Here is a 22,535-nt window from a genome sequence, read left to right on the forward strand (position 1 = left end):
TAAGGGCACAGTAGGTGCCAGAAATGCGTCAGAGCGGGTCCTACACCACATCACCCTTATATGGATTTTTAAAGCTATGTATTTGGAATAAAGCTTAAAGATTTGTTATTATTGGATGTGCCGATTCACCTTTTTTTTGCATTAGAATTTAATATATTTGATCCTTTGTTCAACCACGATACAAGGTGAGAGGTGTATGGCAGCTGTTTATCCCCATTCCTACAGCAAACAATATGAATGTGCAGTCAATGCACTTCTAGTTAGCCATGCAAGAGAATAACCCTTGTAAAAATGAGTCTTCTCCAGACGGAAATGTTTAGGTCTTGTTGATGATACACTAATATTATGGTCAATTATGGTCAGATGTGGTATTTTCAAGGATTTCTTTTTCAGTTTTTTTGGGCGGAATGGCTTTACACAAATTCTATGTGTGAACATAACTTTTGAAACTTTTCACTAACAACTCTTTACTGAGAGCTTGGGAGGGAATGCCCTTCCTCCTAGCCCCATTTGCCCATCATATAATATAGGTGTCTGGTTTACTACTCTTAAGTGTTTTTCATTATATCTTCCTTCTGTGTTAGAGAATTTCATGGCCCCGGAGCTTAGAGAGCTACGGTCTAGATGTGCATTGTTAGAGCCCTTGCAGCATATCCAGAAAACAAAAGAAGATTTCATCAGTGAAGTAGAGGTGAGAGATGAACCTGCATAGATGGACACGTGCTGTCAGACTCCATACCTTATGAAAAGGAGAAATGTGAGTGTTCACATGTAGCAGTATTATTATTATTTATTATTATAGCGCCATTTATTCCATGGCGCTTTACATGTGAGGAGGGGTATACATAATAAAAACAAGTACAATAATCTTGAACAATACAAGTCACAACTGGTACAGGAGGAGAGAGGACCCTGCCCGCGAGGGCTCACAAGATATTGCAGAAATGATTTGAGACAGAAGATCACATCCATATGTCTGATAAGGGCTGTTCTGCAGTATGTGTATAGATTTTGACAAACTATTAACCCCTTCACCACCTTGGATTTTTCCGATTCTGAGTTTCAGTTTTTGCTCTCCTTCTTTCCAGAGCCATAACATTTTTATTTTTCCTTCAGTATGGCTATGTGAGGGCTTGTTTTTTTGCAGGATGTGTTGCACTTTTGAACTTTTGTTTTTTCGCGGTGAAACTGTGCAATTCTTCAATTGTTTTTTTTGTTTTTTTTTACCATATTTGCCAAATGTTAAAACGGACACGTCTTTATGATTTTCCAGGTCATTACAAGTTCGTAGATGCCAAACATGTCTAGGTTCTTTTTTTTATTTAAGTGGTGGAAAAAAAATACAAAGTTTCTCAAAAAAATAAAAGACGCCACTTTCCGAGACCTATAGCGTCTCCATTTTTGTGATCTCAGGTTGGGTGAGGGCTTATTTTCAGCGTGGCGAGCTGGCGTTTTTATTGACACCATTTTGGTGTAGATACAATCTATTGATTGCTCGTCATTGCATCTTAATGCAATATTGCATCGACCGAAAAAACTTAATACTGGTGCTTTGATTTTTTTGCATTATGTCATTTACCGATCGGATTAATTCTTTTTATACAGTATATTGATAGATCGGGCAATTATAAACTCGGGAATATCAAATATGTGTATTTTTTATATTTTATTTAGAATGGCGGGAATTGGGGGTGATTTAAACTTTTATATTTTTTATTTAATATTTTTTAAAACTTTTTTTTTACTTTACATTTACTTCAATAGTCTCCATGGGAGACTAGAAGCTGCGATCATCCAATCGCCTGTGCTATACACGTCAGGGCTACAGCCTTGCTCTGTGTAGCAAAAATGGTCACTTGCTATGAGCTCCGACTGCTGGGTGGCACTCCTAGCTATACAGCAGTGACAACCAAAGGGGTATCCTGCAGACCCCAGGTTGTCATGTCAACCCATTAGCGACCCACAGTAATGTGACACGGGTGCCGATGGGCTGGGTTAGTGACATGCTTCCGGCGCAATCCTGTTAAATGCCGCTGTCAGAGATTGACAGTGGCATTTAACATGTTAACAGCAGCGGGTGGATCACGATTCCACCCGCGGCTGTTAGTGGCACATGTCAGCTAATTAAATCAGCTGACATGTGCTGGAAAACTTGCGGGCTCATCGCTGGAGCCCACAGCAAACAAGGGGAGGCAACCTTAGACGTACCTATACAAGAGGCTAATGTTTGCACAAAATAGTAAAAAAAATAGTAAAAAGGAAAATTTGAAACACTAAGCCTTTGTATATTTTCCCTCACAGAAGGTGCGTGCAGCCAGTGAATCTGGTGTCAGCATCGTGATGTCTTCAGGTGGGCTATTATATTATCTGCCTATGACCAGTTATGAATATTGGTGACTACTAGTGACGAGTAAGTATACTTGTTGCTCGGGTTTTTGCCGAACATGAACAGGTGGTTTCCGAGTATTTTTTAGTGCTCGGAGATTTAGTTTTCCTCGACGCAGCTGAATGATTTGCGGCTACTTGCCAGCTTGATTACATGTGGGGATTCCCTAGCAACCAGGCAACCCCCACATGTACTCAGCCTGGCTAGCAGCTGTAAATCATTCAGCTGTGTCAACAAAAACTAAATCTCCAAGCAGTCACAAATACTAGGAGACGACCCAAGTGTGTATACTCGCTCATCACTAGTGACTACTTGAAAGATTTCTATAGCTTAGCTTTAACCCCTTCACCCCCAGGAGATTTTTAGTTTTATTCTTTTTTAATTTTTTTCTCTTTTTCCAAGAGCCAAAACTTTTTTTTTAATTTTTCCATCCATATAGCTGTATGAGGGCTTGTTTTTTGCAGGACGAATTTTACTTTTAAATGGCATTGTTCATTTTATCATGTGATGCATTAGATTGTGGGAAAACAGGTTCCAAGTGCGTTGAAATTGTAAAAAAAAAGTGCAATTCTACAATTCTTTTATTTTCTTTAATCATGTTCTTTGTATGGTGAAAGTGACCTGGCAATATGATTCTCCCAGTCTGTATGAGTATGCAGATACCAAGCATGTCTAATTTTTTTTTTGAAAAAAAATTGGATTTTTTTTTCTTTTTTCACTATTTTTCAAGACTCGTAGCGGTTTCATTTTTCAGGATATGGTACTGTGAGAAGGCTGATTTTTTTAGCCCTGAGCTGACATTTTTACAGATACCTTTTTGGGGTAGATACAATGTTTTTATCACCTCTTATTGCAATGTTGCTGCAGACACAAAAGTGTAATTCTGGTGTTTTGATTTCTTTTTCGTTACGCCGATTACTATCAGATTCATTTACTTTATATTTTGATAGATCAGACTTTTACAATTGCAGTGATACCAAATATGTGTATTAATTATTTATTTTTGTAATGGGGCAAAAGGGGAGTGATTTGACCATTTGTGTTTTTGTTTATTTTAATATTTTTACTTTTTAGTGTATTTAATGTACGTCATGTATATCAAAGGTTGTGAAGGAGTTAACGAAGACTTGCCATCAGATCAATAGTAGGCAGTTTTTATTCTTACTTTCCTCCTTATGTTCCCCTGAGTATTCTGTTCTGGGTTTTTTTCTAATCCATCATATGGTTTGAGAGATATGGACTTTTTTCTTAGTGCTAATTTTTATGGTCTTTACAAGGGGGTGTGGCTTATAGGATTTTCTGGGGGCGTGTCTCTAGGTTGTCTCTGAGCAACACCCCTTTGGTAAAGACCATAAAATTGGCTCTAAATAAAAAGTCCTATATCTCTGGAGTCATATGACTGATTTAAAAAAAATCCCTATAAAAGTGGGAAAACTATATAAAAAAAAAAAAAAACACCGGCCACTTTTGCCTCTGTCACAAGTCAAGTCCTCTGTCTTAGTATATTTCAGTTATAGCTGCCAGGACTCACTTAGGTAAAACAGGTAAAGTTTTGATACAATAATGATAAAAGTTCTAGCAACCATATGACTGTTTTTTTTTTCTCTTTACAAGTTTCCTTCGAAGTGTCTGAGGAAGAACGGTCTCAACCCATTTTATTAATATCCGAAGAAGGAAGGTACTGCAATATATTGTCAGAGTATATATATATACACTCACCGGCCACTTTATTAGGTACACCATGCTAGTAACGGGTTGGACCCCCTTTTGCCTTCAGAACTGCCTCAATTCTTCGTGGCATAGATTCAACAAGGTGCTGGAAGCATTCCTCAGAGATTTTGGTCCATATTGACACGATGGCATCACACAGTTGCCGCAGATTTGTCGGCTGCACATCCCAAAGATGCTCCATACAAGGCAGGATGGATCCATGCTTTCATGTTGTTTACGCCAAATTCTGACCCTACCATCCGAATGTCGCAGCAGAAATCGAGACTCATCAGACCAAGCAACGTTTTTCCAATCTTCTACTGTCCAATTTCGATGAGCTTGAACAAATTGTAGCCTCAGTTTCCTGTTCTTAGCTGAAAGGAGTGGTACCCGGTGTGGTCTTCTGCTGCTGTAGCCCATCTGCCTCAAAGTTCGACGCACTGTGCGTTCAGAGATGCTCTTAGGCCTACTTTGGTTGTAACGGGTGGCGATTTGAGTCACTGTTGCCTTTCTATCAGCTCGAACCAGTCTGCCCATTCTCCTCTGACCTCTGGCATCAACAAGGCATTTCCGCCCACAGAACTGCCGCTCACTGAATTTTTTTTCTTTTTCGGACCATTCTCTGTAAACCCTAGAGATGGTTGTGCATGAAAATCCCAGTAGATCAGCAGTTTCTGAAATACTCAGACCAGCCCTTCTGGCACCAACAACCATGCCACGTTCAAAGGCACTCAAATCACCTTTCTTCCCCATACTGATGCTCGGTTTGAACTGCAGGAGATTGTCTTGACCATGTCTACATGCCTAAATGCACTGAGTTGCCGCCATGTGATTGTCTGATTAGAAATTAAGTGTTAACAAGAAGTTGGACAGGTGTACCTAATAAAGTGGCCAGTGAGTGTACAGTACTGTGCAAAAGTTTTAGGCAGGTGTGAAAAAAACACTGCAAAGTAAGAATGCTTTTAGAAATAGAAGTGTTTGTTTATCAATTAACAACATTCAGAGTGATTGAATAAAAGAGAAATCTAAATCAAATAAATATTTGCCGTGACCACCTTTTGCCCACAGAACAGCATTAATTCTTTTAGGTGCACTTGCACAAAGTTGGAAATTTTGCAGGTTTATTGACAGATGTGTAAGGAACCAATTGTATCAAACAGTGATAATGATCAGCATTTTCATATGTAGATTGAAACATGAATTTATTGAAACAGAAACAACTGGGTGGGAGGCTTAAGACTGGGTGAAGTACAGCCAAACTCTGCTACAAAGTTGAGGTAGTGGAAGGTCGTTTCCTGTGACATGTCATATGCTATAGAAAGACTGAACACCCTCAACACATGCGGGGACTTCCTGTTTGTTAGACAGCCTCAACACCTAGGGATTCCCTAACAGCCGCAGGGACTCGAACATAATATATGAGCATGCTCGGATAGGACGTTATTCCAGCAAGTTCGCTCATCATTACTAAGCACAGCAACAAGACACAAGGTGGTTATACTGCATCAGCAATTTCTCCACCAGGCAAAGATTTCAAAGCTGACTGCGGTTTGAAGATGTGCCCTTAGAGCTCATCTGAAGAAGCACCAAGAAATGGGCAAATGCAGTGGGTGCCAGGGAGACGTTGTGCAACAGTTGAAAGACAATCCACGCTTATTTCACTTGTAAATTGGAAGAATTGTCCCAAAAAGCCATACCTAACACATGAAAACAAGACCAAGCGACTCTATGCATAAAAACTTAGGATCTGGGGTGCAGAAAAATGGCAGCCGGTGCTCAAGACTGATGAGTCAATATGTGAAATGTTTGGCTGTAACAGATGGCAGATTGTTCTCCGAAGAGCTGGAGAGTAACACAATATTGAGTGTCTGCAGGCAGGGCTGCCACCAGAAATTTCAGGGCCCCACACTGGCAACATTTTCTTGCTCCACCTCCACGTCTCAAACTTTCCACATTCCCACCGCCCACTCTTGGGAAAACTCCACTTCTGCACCACGTCCTCATCAATCACACAATAACAGTTCCCATCGAACACCATATTACATACAATGCCATCAGTTTTTGTTTTGACCAAAAGATTTTTTTTTAAGTCTGTCACCACGACAAGGTAGGCTCTTTTGGCAGGACCCTACTCTACTCTAACCTATTAATTTCTTAAACTACCCAATACTCCTGTGACCAGGCCCCTTATGACCTCCCATCTTGCTCCCATATGACCTCCCATCCTTCCCCCAGGCCCGATATGATCTCCTATCCTGGCCTCATGTGTCTCAATCCTGCCCCCATATGACCTTCCATCCTGGTCCAGGCCCAAATTAATCCCCTATCCTTCCCCCAGGCCCCATATGATCTCCCATCCCTGCCCCACGTGTGTCCATCCTGCTTTCATATGATATCCCATCCTGGTACCATGTGTCTCCATCCTGCCACCATACGAACTCCCATCGTGGCCCCAACTTGAATTGGCTGAATCCTGCCCCTGGGGTCCGGTGAGCAGAAGCAAAAAGAGGTGGGCCCAGAGAGGGCCCCAATCATTGCATCTGCTCACTTTGCCCCATATGCCAGTATACGCAGCAATGCCCTGATGGCAGCACTGTCTGCAGGTAACAGCAATGCATGGTGGAGGTATAGCGCCCCCTAGCATCAGAAAATCTCCGGGGACTTAGCTACTGGGAGCTACTAATAGTAAATCAAATCCCCCTTTGTCACCCCTTTAGTTAGATAGAAATAATTAAAAAAAGTGTTTTCTTCCATTGTTTGCATTTAGGGTTAGGGTTGGGGTTAAAGCTAGGGTTAGGGTTGGGGCTAGAGTTAGGGTTAGAGCTAGGGTTAGGGTTGTGTTGGGGTTATGGTTGTGCTGTTGGGGTTACGGTTGTGGTGTTGGGGTTATGGTTGGGGTTAGGGTGGTGTTGGGGTTAGGGTTGTGCTAAGGGTTATTGTTGTGGTTAGGGTTGGGATTAGGGTTAGGGGTAGGGCTGTGTTAGGGTTGGAGTTAGAATTGGGGGGTTTCACTGTTTAGGTAAATCAGTGAAACCCCACTGACATTGCCTGCCATTTATTCCAGCCAACTTTGCATTCAAAAAGTTGAATGGTGCTCCCTCCCTTCCGAGCCCTGCCGTGCACCCAAACAGTGGTTTTCCCCCACATACAGGGTATCGGTGTACTCTGGAGAAATTGCACAACAAATATTGTGGTCCATTTTCTCCCATTACCCTTGTAAAAATAAAAAGGTTTGGGTCTAAATTAATTTTTTTTTTTTAAAGTAAAATGTTAATTTTTTCCTTCCACATTGCTTTAGTTCTTGTGAAGCGCTTGAATGGTTAATAAACTTCTTGATTGTGGTTTTGATCACCTTGAAGGGAGCAGTTTTTAGAGAGGTGTCACTTTTGGGTATTTTCTGTCATATTGACCCCCAAACTCACTTCATATGTGAGGTGGTCCCTAAAAAAATGGTTTTGTAAATTTTGTTGGAAAAATGAGAACTTGCTGGTCAACTTTTAACCCTTATAACATCCTAACAAAAAACATTATGTTTCCAAAATTGTGCTGATGTAAAGTTGACATGTGGGAAATGTTATTTTTAAACTATTTTGGTGACACGACGAAAAATGAAAATTTGAAAATTGCTACATTTTTGCAAATTTCCGTTTTTTTTCCATAAATAAACGCAAGTCATATCGAATAAATTTTACCACTAAGTAGAAGTACAATATGTCACGAAAAAACATTCTCAGAATTAGTGGGATCCGTTGAAGCGTTCCAGAGCGATTACCTCATAAAATGACATTGGTCAGAATTATAAAAATTGGCTTGGTCTCTAAGGGGTTAAACAATGAAAACATGGGGAAATAATAGTGAATCCATTCTCATTTTTAATACCATGTTATTTATATTAGCTCACGATTATAAGGCCACTATTGGCTTTGTCATCTGAGGGGATAAATTCCAAAATCTCCAAGCGCAGCTATTAGAGTGAGATTTCTGCTGCTTTTAGTGCAGGCACTGCTCCGATAAATCAACCATCATTGCAGTACAATATCGTGGCAGTTTGTGGTATTGGACATTACAGCTCCTAGCAAGTCCATGTCAGTTAATGCTTGCACTTGTTTGTAAAGGTGAAGGAGACAGTCACGTGATTTTCAGAAGCCACAGTGGTGATGAAAGTGCCATCACTATGGCCACAGAGTGCCTGTAGTAGTCATGTGCCCACGGATTAGGGAGGAAAGTATGTGATAAGGAATGGGCTATACATGATAAGAGCGGACACTGTCTAATAATGGACGACGTTGTACATAATAAGAGAAGACACTATGTAAAAAGGGCTGACTAAGCACTATCTATAACTAGAGAGGAAACAATGTAATCTGTCACTCATCCATGCTTACAGGTTTCTTCTACAAACACCAAAGAATCCTTCCCCATAAAAGATCTATTAAGGCTTCTTTCACACTAGCGTCGGCATGGCGCGTTGTGAAAGTAATGCCCGACGTGGGCAGCGGAAGCAGTCTTACGACGCTTCCGCTGCCCCATTGTAATGTCCGGGGAGGAGGGGCAGAGTTTCAGCCGCGCATGCGCGGTCGAAAATGGCGGACACGACGCGCAAAAAAAGTTACATGTAATTTTTTTTGTGCCGATGGTCCGCCAAAACACGACGCAACCGTCGCACGACGGTTGCAACGTGTGGCCATACGTCGCAATGCGTCGCTAATGAAAGTCTATGGGTAAAAAATGCATCCTGCAGACAACTTTGCACGATGCGTTTTTTTCTCATAAACGACGCATTCCGACGTATTACAAATGACGCTAGTGTGAAAGTAGCCTTAGATGTCAAACCAGTTTTGTTATCTACATGATAGAATGATAGGTTACCATAGTGTATGTTTAGCAGCAGTAGACTCCATCAACTCAGTAGGTGGCAATATGGAATATATGACGTACATTTACATCATATGCCGACTCACCGACTCTGATGCAGGCTTAGGAACTGAGCCTGCATCTTTCTGGCAACTAATGGCTGTGATTTTCAGCCATTATCTGCCTCTAACAGCTGCATGTTAACCTGTTACATGTTGCTGTCAATCTCTGACAGCCGCACTTACAGTATGCCGGTAGGGACGTGCGTCATTCCATGAGCCCATCGGCGCCCCTGGTGATTGCCAGCTACTGGCTGTTGTTGGGATACCTCGATTGTTGCTCCCCTGGTGATTGCCAGCTTCTGGCTGTTGTTGGGATACCTCGATTTTTGCTATAAACAGCAATACTGTGGCATCAGATGACCACAGGTTCAAGTCCCCTAAAGGGACAAACAAGTACAATGAAAAGTGAAATAGAAATGTTCTTAAAAACATGAAAAATAAAAGAAAAATAGTTCAAGTCACTCTTTTACCCCATTAAAAAAAATAAAAAAATACACATGTGGTATCATTACATCTGTAAAATTTTGATCAAAATATAAAATTAACTAATCTGATCAGTAAACCACCAAGTGAGAAAAAAAATCTAACTCTATCTGAATCTATTACTGGGAGAACCTCCACTTCATTGGGTACTATGCTTATCAGACTGCTTCCAACTTTGGAAGTGCCGCTGCCTTTCGATCCTCGCTCTTTTCAGCCTTATCTGCTGTAGTTCTTTAGGATGAGCCAGCCTATATCGCCTATTTCCAAGACTACCCCCCTTCAACACCATGAGGAACGGAACCATATCCACTTCCCTGGGTACCTTGGTTTCATCTTTATTGGGAATTCTCACTCTCGTCACCCGTGATTTATTAACCATTTCCTGCATGAGTCACCCGTTTGACCCAACGAATTCTCCCAGCAGAGTACTTGGCACCTGGATGACATCCTCCAGTAAATTCCGAGCTTACCTCATAAGCTCAAGCCGTCTAGTAGCTTCTTCATTCTCCCACCAGATCAACCACTTCATGCGAAGACACCTCAAGTGCACGTCGCTCAGGATATTCCCCCGATCCACCGTGACTTCTGAAATGGAGAGAATCACCAGTTGTTTAGCTCCTGGGGACCAGTACACCTTACAAGCTTCTACGGCCTTCTTAAAGTTGTTATGCACCGACTCTCTAGCACATTATTTCAGGTCTTCTGGGATGTCTACCAGACATTTGAACAAGGGAATCTCACCCTGTGTCAGGACTCTGAACATTTTTTATCTTTTGTGCATTACTGCCCTTTTCCAAGATGGCGTCTTTGGTCTCATGTGCACTGTGTCTTCCTGCTATAAAACTCCACCCCAGCCTTCAGTCTGTGCTAGAGTATTCTGCCTTGCATCCAGCTCCTGACCTCTGATTACTCCCTGGCTATACAACTGCTCCTGTGAACCTGTGTGGTGATCCTGCTACTCTGCTCTGAGTTCCTGCTGCATACACAAGTTTCCAGTAATCCTCCTTCATCTGCTGTTCGTGTTTACTTCCATCTGCATTTGCTGGACATGTAAGCTGTTTCTGCTTTGCAATAACCTGAGACTATTAACCAGGCCTCCCTGGTTGAGCTAAGATATGATTTGAACTGCCTAATAAGCATATCTATCTGTGCCTGGACTAAGACAAGGATTTATTTGTGTCAAGTATCCTCAAGAATAATTGTGCTTCATAGACTTTCTGCTTGATTGCATTTTCCTCTGAAGTTTCCTATCGACTGCTAAGCTGCGTTTATTATTTGCACCAAGTGTTGTGGACTTGAGTTTCTCTCTGCACCTGTTTGAATCACCGTGTGATAATATAGACTTTTCCACTTGTAAAACTGTGTCCTGTAGTTGTCTTGTTCCACGCAAAGAGTCTCCTGAGTTATCCCCTATAATTATTACACCCTGGTCCATTGCACAGAAATGATCTCCATGCTCCGTTTCCATCATTTGTTCTCGCCAGACGGCCCCCTCTTTGAGTCGGCTGGCCAGTCCAGACATCCGCTGCTCCACCTTCTTCAAAGCTACTGTTTTCATCAACTGGCTTTCTGCCAATCGACCTCTGAGCTCAGACATCTCTCCTTCCAACACGGCCACACTGCACTCAGCAGCCTGTCTCCGAAGCTCCTCTTGCTTTAAATGGGCCTGTATCAATTCCTTGAACTTCCTTAGCTCACTTATTTCCTGCTCAGGACTGGTTGAGCATCCTTCACCCACAGGGGTAGCTGTTATGACCTGGTGGTTACGGAGCGGTACTGAGATGACCTGGTGGGTAAAACCAATCATGGACAAACTTAGAGGAGGTAGCAGCTCCACAGACAGTAATCACTGATATGACCTAGTGAATACGGAGCAGCACTGAAATGACCTGGTGGGTAAACAAATAATGTACTAGCTGTGAGGAGGTGGTAACTACTGACCGCAATCCCTACTCCTAACACCAACACTAGAAATAGCCGTGGAGCGTACCTAACTCTGCCTAGACGCCTCTTCACAGCCTAAGAACTAGCTACCCCTGAAGATGGAAACGGAAAACTATCTCGCCTCAGAGAAACCCCCAAAGGAAGACAGCCCCCCACAAATATTGACGGTGAGTGGAGAGGGAAATGACAAACTCAGAAATGAAACTAGATTTTTTAGCAAAGGAGGCCAATACTATCTAAATAGACAGAGATAGGAAAGGCTACTGTGCGGTCAGTATAAAAACTAAAAAGTCCACGCAGAGTTTACAAAAAATAACCACCACACGGACTCACGGTGTGGAGGGGCAAATCTGCGACCCCAGAGCTTCCAACTAGCCGGAATATTTCATAATGACAAGCTGGACAAAAGAGACAAAATTAAACTGAACAGAAGGTCATAAGCAGGGAAACACCCAAAAACTAGCAGACTTATCTTAAGCTGAAAATGGACTGGCCAACAGAGAACTTCCAGGAAAGAACTGAATCCACAGGAAATACATTGACAGCTGGCATCCACTACAGCCAAAAGCCCAGTTAAATAACAAAGGCCAGGGAACCGATTAGTGAACGCAGCTGCTAAGTTCCACTTGAAACCACCAGAGGGAGCCCAAGAGCAGAACTCCCAAAAATACCATTCGCAACCACAGGATGGAGCCCAAGAACGGAATTCACAACAGGTAGCTGCTTCAGGCCTCACTTCATTGGTGGCTTCCTCTATTTCTGCCCCCTTGGCCTTCGCCTGAGTCTTAGCTGAGTCACCTTCAACTCTCTCTTGGATCTCACCATTGCCACCGTCTAAAATTTTTGTTTGCTCCAGCTCTTCCCCCTTCTCCTCTTCTTCACCCGGGGCACTGTTCTGGTCTCCAGCCTCCCTATAAGTGGATCGACCATTGGTCTGCTCCTCCTGAGCCACAGACTCCTGCTCTACCAGCACTTCCAGGGATTTCTTCTCCCATAGTGTCAACATTTTACCGCCCACCATCAGCAAGCGACACTTGAAGCACTTCTGGGTGGCCCTGGCTCCTTCGGCGATGGGAGGATGGGGCATCCTTGTTGAGCTCTCCCTTACTGGACTCCCTTTGGTTCATAGAGTCATAGTCACTCCTGGAGTCTGTGTCACACCCCACAGTAAGGTGACCCCTCAATATGCTTTCTAAATAGGTGTCAACTCCCCCATCACTCCCAGTCATAGTGTGGTTTACTTCAGGTGATATCAGATCAGTACATTGGGCAAACGCATACCTTTCGACCGGTCACCCCTACATCTGTACGGTCAGATTTTGGAGGTGTTACTGTTGTAATGTACCCAACCCCTTCAATATAGGGCCCTACATCCTCCTGCTGTAGAGGAGTTCCCTTCTCCCATAAGTCCGAGAATAGCCCTGAGTCGCGGCCTAATATTGCTGGATAGGCTAAGTTAGGGACCACGGTGACATCATGACTTGAGATGGCACTGGCCATCCCTAGGATCACTCTGGACACCGGGTAGTCTTTAGTGGCCCTGTGGATGACCTCTGGCTCAGCCTAAACTGGGGTCAATTATCTCCCAGGGTCAATCAATCCGCATACGCCCTCTGCGTTAATTTGCAGGGCACACCCACATGGCCCCTGGCCAGGTGGGTAGTGTATATGGCAGACTGGACACAAATAGTACAATTGTTCCCAGCAACAGTCCATCTGCACCACCCCTTTGACTCCAGGATGCTCCTCCCCTTTTGGGGCCACTACCACTTGTCTGGGACTCTGCCCCTTTTGAACTCCACCCTTTTGGGCAACTACCCCTTTTGGGATGCCGCCCCTTTTGGGCAACTACCCCTTTTAGGATACTGCCCCTCTTTTGGGACTCCATCCCCTTTTGGGCAACTTTCCGTGGACCACCATCATCTCCTGCAACCCTCCAGATGGCTCTGTGGACCTTCCAAGGTCTCTATGGACCTCCGGTCGTCTCTGCAGACCCCTGGACGGCTCTGCAGACCTCCAATTAGCAGAGCTCCTGCTGCGGTCTCTCTTGGTCCTGGCATGCTCCTCCGAGCCACTGCAAATCTTCATTACCCCAGAAGCTTTTAATCTTTGTGGCCCCGCTGAGCCACCACCAGATGTTTGCTTCCTTGTGGCTCTTGGTACCAGATAACTCAGAACAATTTCAGAGGTCTTAGGCTACTTTCACACTAGCGTCTTACGACGCACGTCGCAATTGCCGACGTACCGATGCATACTGTGAAAAAAAAACACAACGGGGACATTGTGATGTCCGGGGAGGTGGGGGCGGAGTTCCGTCCACGCATGTGCGGTTGGAAATGGCGGACACGACGGACAAAAAAAGTTACATGTAACTTTTTTTGTGCCGACGGTCCGCCACAACACGACGCATCCGTCGCACGACGGATGCAACGTGTGGCAATCCGTCGCAATGCGTCGCTAATGCAAGTGTATGGAGAAAAAACGCATCCTGCAAGCAATTTTTCAGGATGCGTTTTTTTCTCCAAAACGACGCATTGCGACGTGCGTTGTATGACGCTAGTGTGAAAGCAGCCTTATGGAGTCAATGCCTGGATGAGAGCCCTTTTTTAGCAGGACCACCAATACAATATAGTTTTTTACTGTTATGACTGACTGGTGTATATTCATACTACTTTGTTCACTTTAGTAGTATTATTGGTATTATAGTATTAATATTCCATCCCAATAAATCACTTCCAGTTTGTCATCATTAAATGACCTTTAACAAAAATTAGAACATCATATTTATATGGCCTTCTGTGTTGCTGCTTTGCAGACCACTCTTTCTTCAGGAAGATGGATTTCTACCCACGGTCTCTAAGACACCAGAAAAGATTGTGAAATTACCTGAAACTGAAGTATTGAGTGATCAACAAAGGAAATTACCTGAAACTGAAGTATTGAGTGATCTACAACGGTATGAACTTCAGCAATTGTCTAATTATGAGCTTCAAATTCTGTGATTCTCTCTATAAGCAGGTTTCATACTCCCAATATTCACATTCCGAGTACAGACCAGCTGCAGCTAGTCCAGGCGTTGCACTATGATTGTCAGTCATGTTAACCTGGCCTTAATGTTTCTAATTTGCTTTTATTGCAATCTCTCATTAGGAAGTTATTCTCAGAGATTGACAGCGCTGGGTCTTCAGAGTTCCTCAGCCTGGCTCCACGTTCTTTTTCTCGCTTGTCGGCTTCCAGATCCTTTTTCAGCAGTCTTGGTAAGTCTTAAAACCCTCTATGCATTTTTAACCCCTTCAAGACGTAGCCCTTTTTTGTTTTCCGCTCCCCTCCTTCCCAGAGCCATAACTTTTTTATTTTTCTGTCAATATGGCCATGTGAAGGCTTATTTTTTGCGGGACGAGTTGTACTTTCGAACGACACCATTGGTTTTACCATGTCTTGTACTAGAAAACGGGAAAAAAATTACAAGTGTGGTGAAACTGCAAAAAAACTGCAATCCCACACTTCTTTTTGTTTGGCTTTTTTGCTAGCTTAACTAAATGCTAAAACTGACCTGCCATTGTGATTGTCCACCTCATTATGACTTCATAGACACCAAACATGTCTAGGTTACTTTTTATCTAAGTGGTGAAAAAAATTCCAAACTTTGCTAAAAAAGAAAAAGAAAAAAATTGCGCCATTTTCCGATACCCGTAGCGTTTCCTTTTTTTTTGGATCTCGGGTCAGGAGAGGGCTTATTTTTTGTGTGCCAGCTGATGTTTTTAATGATACCACTTTTGTGCAGATACGTTCTTTTGATCGCCCGTTATTGCATTTTAATGTAATGTCGTAGCGACCAAAAAAACGTAATTCTGGCGTTTTTAATTTTTTTCTCGCTAGTCTTTTAGTGATCAGGTTAATCCTTTTTTTTAATTGATAGATCGGGCGATTCTGAACGTGGCCATGCCAAATATGTGTATGTTTGATTTTTTTTATGTTTTATTTTGAAAGGGGCGAAAGGGAGGGTGATTTCAACTTTTATATTTTTTTCATATTTTTTAAAACATTTTTTTAAAACTTTTGCCATGCTTCAATAGCCTCCATGGGAGGCTAGAAGCTGGCATAGCCTGATCGGCTCTGCTACATAGCAGCGATCATCAGATCGCTCCTATGTAGCTGAATTACAGGCTTGCTATGAGCGCCGACCACAGGGTGGTGCTCACAGCAAGCCGGCATCAACAACCATAGAGGTCTCAAGGAGACCTCAGGTTGTCATGCCGATGCATCGCTGACCCCCGATCATGTGACGGGGGTCGGCGATGCGTGCACTTCCGACCCGATGGCCAGAAGCGGTAGTTAAATGCCGCTGTCAGCATTTGACAGCAGTATTTAACTAGTTAATAGTGGCAGGTGGATCGCGATTCCACCTGCCGCTACTGCGTGCACATGTCAGCTGTACAAAACAGCTGACATGTCGCGATTTGATGTGGGCTCAGCGCTGGAGCCCACATCAAAGGGGGAGACATGACATGCGCCGTACTAGTACGGTGCATGTCGTAAAGAGGTTAAAGTATTAATTTTGGAAATCTATTATTTGCTACAATCTTTAGTGAAACAGATAAAAACAGCTAAATCAAAATGTACTGTTATACACATTAAATGAATAATTTGCATTAATAGCATTGGTAAAAAGGACCGTGGGTATACAAGTGCTTCTCACTAAATTAGAATATCATCAAAAAGTTAAATTTTTTCAGTTCTTCAATACAAAAAGTGAAATTCATATATTATATAGAGTCAATACAGAGTGATCTATTTCAAGTGTTTATGTTGATGATTATGGCTTACAACTAATGAAAACCCAAAAGTCATTATTTCAGTAAATTAGAATACTTTATAACACCAGCTTGAAAAATTATCTTAAAATCTGAAATGTTGGCCTACTGAAATGTATGTTCAGTAAATGCCCTCAATACTTGGTCGGGGCCCCTTTTTCATCAATTACTCCATCAATGCGTTGTGGCATGGAGGCGATCAACCTGTGGCACCTCTGAGGTGTTATGGAAGCCCAGGTTGCTTTGATAGCAGCCTTCAGCTCCTCTGCATTGTTGGGTCTGCTCTGGGGTCTCTCATCTTCCTCCTGACAATACCCCATAGATTCTCTATGGGGTTAAGGTCAGGCGAATTTGCTGGCCAATCAAGCACAGTGATACTGTTGGTTTTAAACCAGGTATTGGTACTTTTGGCAGTGTGGAAAGGTGCCAAGTCCTGCTGGAGAATGAAATTTCCATCTCCAAAAAGCTTGTCAGCAGAGAGATGCATGAAGTGCTCTAAAATTTCCTGGTAGACGGCTGCACTGACTTTGGTCCGGATAAAACACAGTGGACCTACACCAGCAGATAACAGTGCTCCCCAAACCATCAATGATTGTGGAAACTTCACACTAGACCTCAAGCAGCTTGGATTGTGTGCCTCTCCACTCTTCCTCCAGACTAGGGTTGAGCGACTTTTATTTTTATAGGATCGGGTCGGGTTTCACGAAACCCGACTTTCTCAAAAGTCAGGTCGAGTGAAATCGGCCGATCCTATAAAAAAGTCGGGGTCAGGGTCGGCCGAAACACGAAACCCAATGCAGTGCAATGGGATACTATGGTTCCCAGGGTCTGAAGGAGAGGAAACTCTCCTTCAGGCCCTGAGATCCATATTAATGTGTAAAATAAAGAATAAAAATAAAAAATATTGATATACTCACCTCTCCGACGCAGCCCGATGTAACCGGCAGCTTCGGTACCTCAGAATGAGCGCTTCAAAGTCCTTAGATGACGTCGCAGCCTGTGATTGGTCGCGGAGCTGTCACGTGACCGCAACGCGACCAATCACAAGCCGTGAAGTCATCTAAGGTCTTTCAAGCGCTTGAAAGTCCTTAGATGACGTCGCGGCTTGTGATTGGTCGCGAGCGGTCACATGGACAAGCCGCGACGTCATCTAAGGTCCTTCACGCGCTCATTCTTAGGAAGGAAGGCTGCCGGAAAGAAGCAGGGCGTGTCCGAGGGTGAGTATATTCCTATTAGGTATATACTCACCCTCGGACTCACCCTGCTTCTTTCCAGCAGCCTTCCTTCCTAAGAATGAGCGCGTGAAGGACCTTAGATGACGTCGTGGCTTGTCCATGTGACCGCTCGCGACCAATCACAAGCCGCGACGTCACCGCAGGTCATTCACGCACTCATTCTTAGGTAGGAAGGCTGCCGGTTAGTACCAGGGCGCGTCCGAGGGTGAGTATATCAATATTTTTTATTTTGATTCTTTATTTAACACTTAAATATGGATTCCGATACCGATTCCCGATATCGCAAACATATCGGAACTCGGTATCGGAATTCCGATACCAGATTCAGAAGATCGCCGACCTCATGGCCGACCCCACACAGAAGTCGGCGACTTCTGAAAATGGCCGACCCGTTTCGCTCAACCCTACTCCAGACTCTTGGATCTTGATTTCCAAATGAAATGCAAAATTGACTTTCATCTGAAAACAACACCTTGGACTACTGAGCAACAGTCCAGTTCTTTTTCTCCTTGGTCCAGGTAAGATTCTTCTGGAATTGCCTATTGGTCTTGAGTGGCTTGACACAAGGAATGCGATAACTTGTAGCCCATGTCCTGGATATGTCTGTGTATAGTGGCTCTTGAAGCAATGACTCCAGCAGCAGTCCACTCCTAATGAATCTCCCCCAAATTTTTGAATGGCATTTTCTTAATCCTTTTAAGGTTGCGGTTATCCCGGTTGCTTGTGCACATTTTTCTACCACTCTTTTTCTTTCCACTCAACTTTCCATTAATATGCTTGGATACAGCACTCTGTAAACAGCCACCTTCTATAGCAATAACCTTTTGTGGCTTACGCTCCTTGTGGAGTTTGTCAATGGCTGCCTTCTGGACATCTGTCAAGTCAGCAGTCTTCCCCAAGATTGTGGAGCCTACTGAAACAGACTAAGGAACCTTTTTAAACGCTTAGGAAGCCTTTGCAGGTGTTTTTGTTAATTATTCTAACTTACTGAGATAGTGATTTTGGGGTTTTCATTGGCTGTAAGCCATATTCATCAACATTAACAGAAATAAACACTTGAAATAGATCCCTCTGTTTGTAATGACTCTATATAATATATGAGTTTCACTTTTTGTATTGAAGAACTGAAATAAATTAACTTTTTCATGATATTCTAATTTAGAGAGAAGCACTTGTATATCATACCAGAACGCTCAATACTAGGTTAAAAAAGTGTTGGCTTCGGTTGGTGGGCTCCCCCCGCTCCTCGAACTCTAATCAACTCTGTTACAGCATAGTATACATACGAGGCAGATGGGTCTTGTCTCTGGTCTTTTGCTATTCATTTTAGCCTTTTTTCTTCCTAGATAAGTGATGTTAATGCCCCTCATCTTTTTTACTTCAGGAGGTTTGTATTGTGCATTCTACATTAGTATACCTCCCTGCAGAAACCACATGTCAGCCAGTCAACTGTCCTCTACGGCTGCTGCCAAAAAGAATATTCTACCCTACCCACCTTTCTCCTGTTATTGATGGTTACTATGAGCATGCCCTGGCGGTCCTCAATATTATTTCATTACAAATTTTTCATGTCAATTGTCACTTTTTTGAGCTGTGTTTTTTGGGAAGGACCTCTTTTTTCCACTGGCGCACCTCCTCACTTCCAGCCCTGGACACACCTCTCCTAGTGCATTCTCTCCATGTGAGTGACCTTCATTTGCTTGAGCTGCACCAAATGCTTATGGAGCGCCCACAAGGGCTAGGGTTACTCGGTACCAGGTCCTTCGGTTCACAGGGGGATGTCACGGTGGCTGACCCGGTCCATGACCCTGGGGCGTCCGATGTAAAAGGGGAAAGGTCTTTAAAGGGATATGTTCGTGACGCCACCTGTGGTATTCGGTCAGGGTGACCGAAGCTGCTTTAAGGGGTCCGCTGGGGTGATGTTATGGCAGCTAGATGGTACACCTTCCCACAGGTGAAGTATGTCCCCAGGGCTTCCCAGTGTGTAGATGGTAGATGGTGAGAGGCGCAGTGAAGAACGAGGACACAAGGTTACAGTCTCTATATCTTTTACTGAAGGTTTCAGCATCCACAGTCCAGAGCACCTGATCACAGGGCAGACAGAGTCTGGCCGGTTTGGAGGCAAATCCAGAGTCCCCTTGTCCAGGTAGAAATCAGTAGCCTTCCTCTAGCGTTGCGGTGTTGTAGTCCCTTACTGCTAAGCTTCTCATAAGGTCCTCACAGATGTTGTAGATGTTATGTATGTCTCTCTGTCCCCAGATGGATAGGACAAACCCGTATGACCAGTGGTTTGAGGAGTTTTACAGGGACTCTATCATGCCCCAGCCTCTAAGGGGTGCCACCTTGCCTCCTGGGTGTAAGGGCTGACAGGTAACGTGAAATTAGCTGTCCTGCCGGTCTCTGGAGCAAGGCATAAAGGATCATTGCTCCCTCGGTGTTCTGGCTACTGGGATCCTGCGCCTCAGAAGGAGGCAGCCTGTGTAGGGCAGAACTCCTCCTGGTATCCACTCCTTTGCTACGACTTCTTCACCCTCTCTACAATACAGTTCTCCTTCAGTGTCTCTTTCTAGAAGCTGCAGCTCTCAGGGCATGCACAGCTCCATGTCCTTCTGTCTCGATCGCTGACAGGCTCCCACCCCTGTCAGGGACCAACTACCTGAGCTCAGCCAGCAACTAACTAACTTCCTCCCCAGGCAACCAGTTTTACCTAAGTGTGAGGAGTGCCCTAATAAATAGGAGCAGAGCTCCCCCTAGCGGCCTGGAGTACGAAATGTGTTGCATGTTTGTGTTACCTGGATTCAGTTGTCCTTCTTTGCCTCCAAACGTAACAGCACTTCCTGATAGAGGAAAATTACATTACTGCAATGACCAGGACCCTGGGGCGCTGCACTTCCCCCCGTTAAATCCAGTACTCCCGGACTGGGAAAAGAAAACAACAATACATTAGTAAAAGACATATACATTTTTGAAATGCTGTAAAACAAGTTAGTATAAACTGATGCTTCCCTTTATGGGAGGTGAGGTCACTTGAACGTTGCATAATAAACATATTTACATTGTGGAATGGAACAGTTTAGCGAAACGGTATTTTAACTACGGTAACTATGAAACACAATTACCCATACAGGTATACTATCTTAAAACTTTAAAGTGCAAATCAACATTTTTCTTTATTCTTCTTCACATGCAGGACTGTCTATCAACCCCCACGGGCTCACTGCATCTTTTTCTTCCATTATTTCCTATCATCTATCTCAACCTCAATTTTATTAGTATTCTCCACATCTCTAGCTACATACTATTGGCTATGTAAACATCATTCTATCTATACTCAAAACTAATTCTGGCAAAGTGCAACAATTTAACATTCCCTTTAAGAATTCAATCAACTCACTGAGGTAGTGCAAAATATTAAGACTCAGGTCAATTAATACCATTATAACAGCAGGAACCTTCACGATGTCATCGGGAACAGTCTCTTCAAAAACTCTTCTTGTAAAACCAGTAGGGAGCACCTTTAAGAAGGTGCAAACTATTTCCAGCAAAGTTTGCGAGGCACTCACTGTCCATGACTCCAGTGTCTTTAACGGACGGCAACTTTGCAAACTAGGGATCCCTTTAACGTGGGACCCCTTTTAGAAATACCCTGGTCGGGTGTAGAACTTGGAATCCTCCTATAACTGAGGACCCCTTTAAGGCATAACCCTAGTCGGGTTTAATAAACTTGAAAACAGCAACAGTCAATTCAGGAACTTGCAGCAAGCAGTTAACTATTTACAGTCACATTCTTTCTTTTACTTTCTCTTATGCTGGGAGGGGGCCTACCAGTGACTCCTGTCTAAGGCCTCAAGCACACTAGAGAAAAATAATTGTGCGAAAATCGCACAAGAGGACTGAAATTTCAGTGTGAAAAATATACAAAAGAACAACTGTTATTTGTTTCCATGCTTTTTATTTTTGTTATAAAAATAATAAAAAAAAATACAAGTAATAAAACAATTCCACGCATATTTGCAATAGGCTGCAGTGGGGGGCTGCGTGTGTGTGTGTGAGTGGCATGTCCTTCTTGTGTGACTAGCATTTCAGCACTCATTCAGCAGTCTGTCTGCACTGTCGGAACATACCTGGCACTGCATGGGTATGTCCCTGGTACATTTGCCACACGTGTATTTGTAGCAGTCAACACATCTCTCAGTTGCACAATTGTTCGTGCATCGACGGTTGACCTGACACTTCGCCCTTTGGCCAGGGCTGGGTGTGGAAGGTTGTTGCCGAAGAAGTTTCTTCTTGCGTGCCTTCTTTTCAGTCACATGAGAGCCACCTAACTCTTTTGCAAGCTCAACCAGGAAGTCCACCCGTCTCTCCTGCACCCCAGTGCATGCCTGATAAAGAACATGAGCATTCAGTGCTGCCATGTCAATCATGTTGTAGAACACGGCGACTGGCCATCTCTGTGTTCCTGCACGCATTCTCTATTCCCGCACCATTTGGTCCATTACATCCACACCGCACTTTGTGTGGTTGTATTGTGTGACCGTGTTTGGCTTCCTTTTGTTGGTATCCTCAGTCTGAACCACGCTGTGCATGCTGCTGAGAATGTAGACGGCCTTCTTTTGTTTGGGTGCATACACTGTCAGTGTAGCAGATATAAATACCACTGATGCATATCAAACTAAACCCTAGAACAGGGATATGCCCTAAAAAATGGACATATGTTACAGGGAAAACTCCACTAATCAATATTTCCTACAGCTAAACGGAGTATAAACAACCCAAAAGCAATTGTAAAAAGGTAATAGCAAATTTTATTATACATATAACAACATAAATAGAAATACTCTATAAGGACAAGGTACACGTAGAGCACATATACTTAGGACAAAGAACACTGGAAGTAACACCATGGGGGGATACATCAGACATTGGCATATCACCCCTGACTATACATAGGGTAAGACTAGTCTGTCATATGAAAGTGCATAGTGCCTAGTGCAAAAAAGTGCTTATCTCTTCAAATAGCCCACCTGGGCTCAAAGATGACCAGTCT

General features: G+C 43.4%; 1 protein-coding gene across 1 annotated transcript in view; it reads left to right on the top strand.

Annotated features, from left to right (window-relative positions):
• Nucleotides 1-22,535, top strand: part of REC8 (REC8 meiotic recombination protein) — a 217,059-nt gene that overhangs the window by 183,279 nt on the left and 11,245 nt on the right. Inside the window, exons 14-18 of the mRNA XM_077299528.1 lie at nucleotides 585-691; nucleotides 2,302-2,350; nucleotides 4,001-4,064; nucleotides 14,255-14,395; nucleotides 14,590-14,696. Coding sequence (XP_077155643.1) covers nucleotides 585-691; nucleotides 2,302-2,350; nucleotides 4,001-4,064; nucleotides 14,255-14,395; nucleotides 14,590-14,696 — 468 coding nt within the window. The remainder of the gene's footprint in view (nucleotides 1-584; nucleotides 692-2,301; nucleotides 2,351-4,000; nucleotides 4,065-14,254; nucleotides 14,396-14,589; nucleotides 14,697-22,535) is intronic.

Source organism: Ranitomeya variabilis, chromosome 1, assembly GCF_051348905.1.
Source record: "Ranitomeya variabilis isolate aRanVar5 chromosome 1, aRanVar5.hap1, whole genome shotgun sequence".
NCBI classification, from domain to species: Eukaryota; Metazoa; Chordata; class Amphibia; order Anura; family Dendrobatidae; genus Ranitomeya; species Ranitomeya variabilis.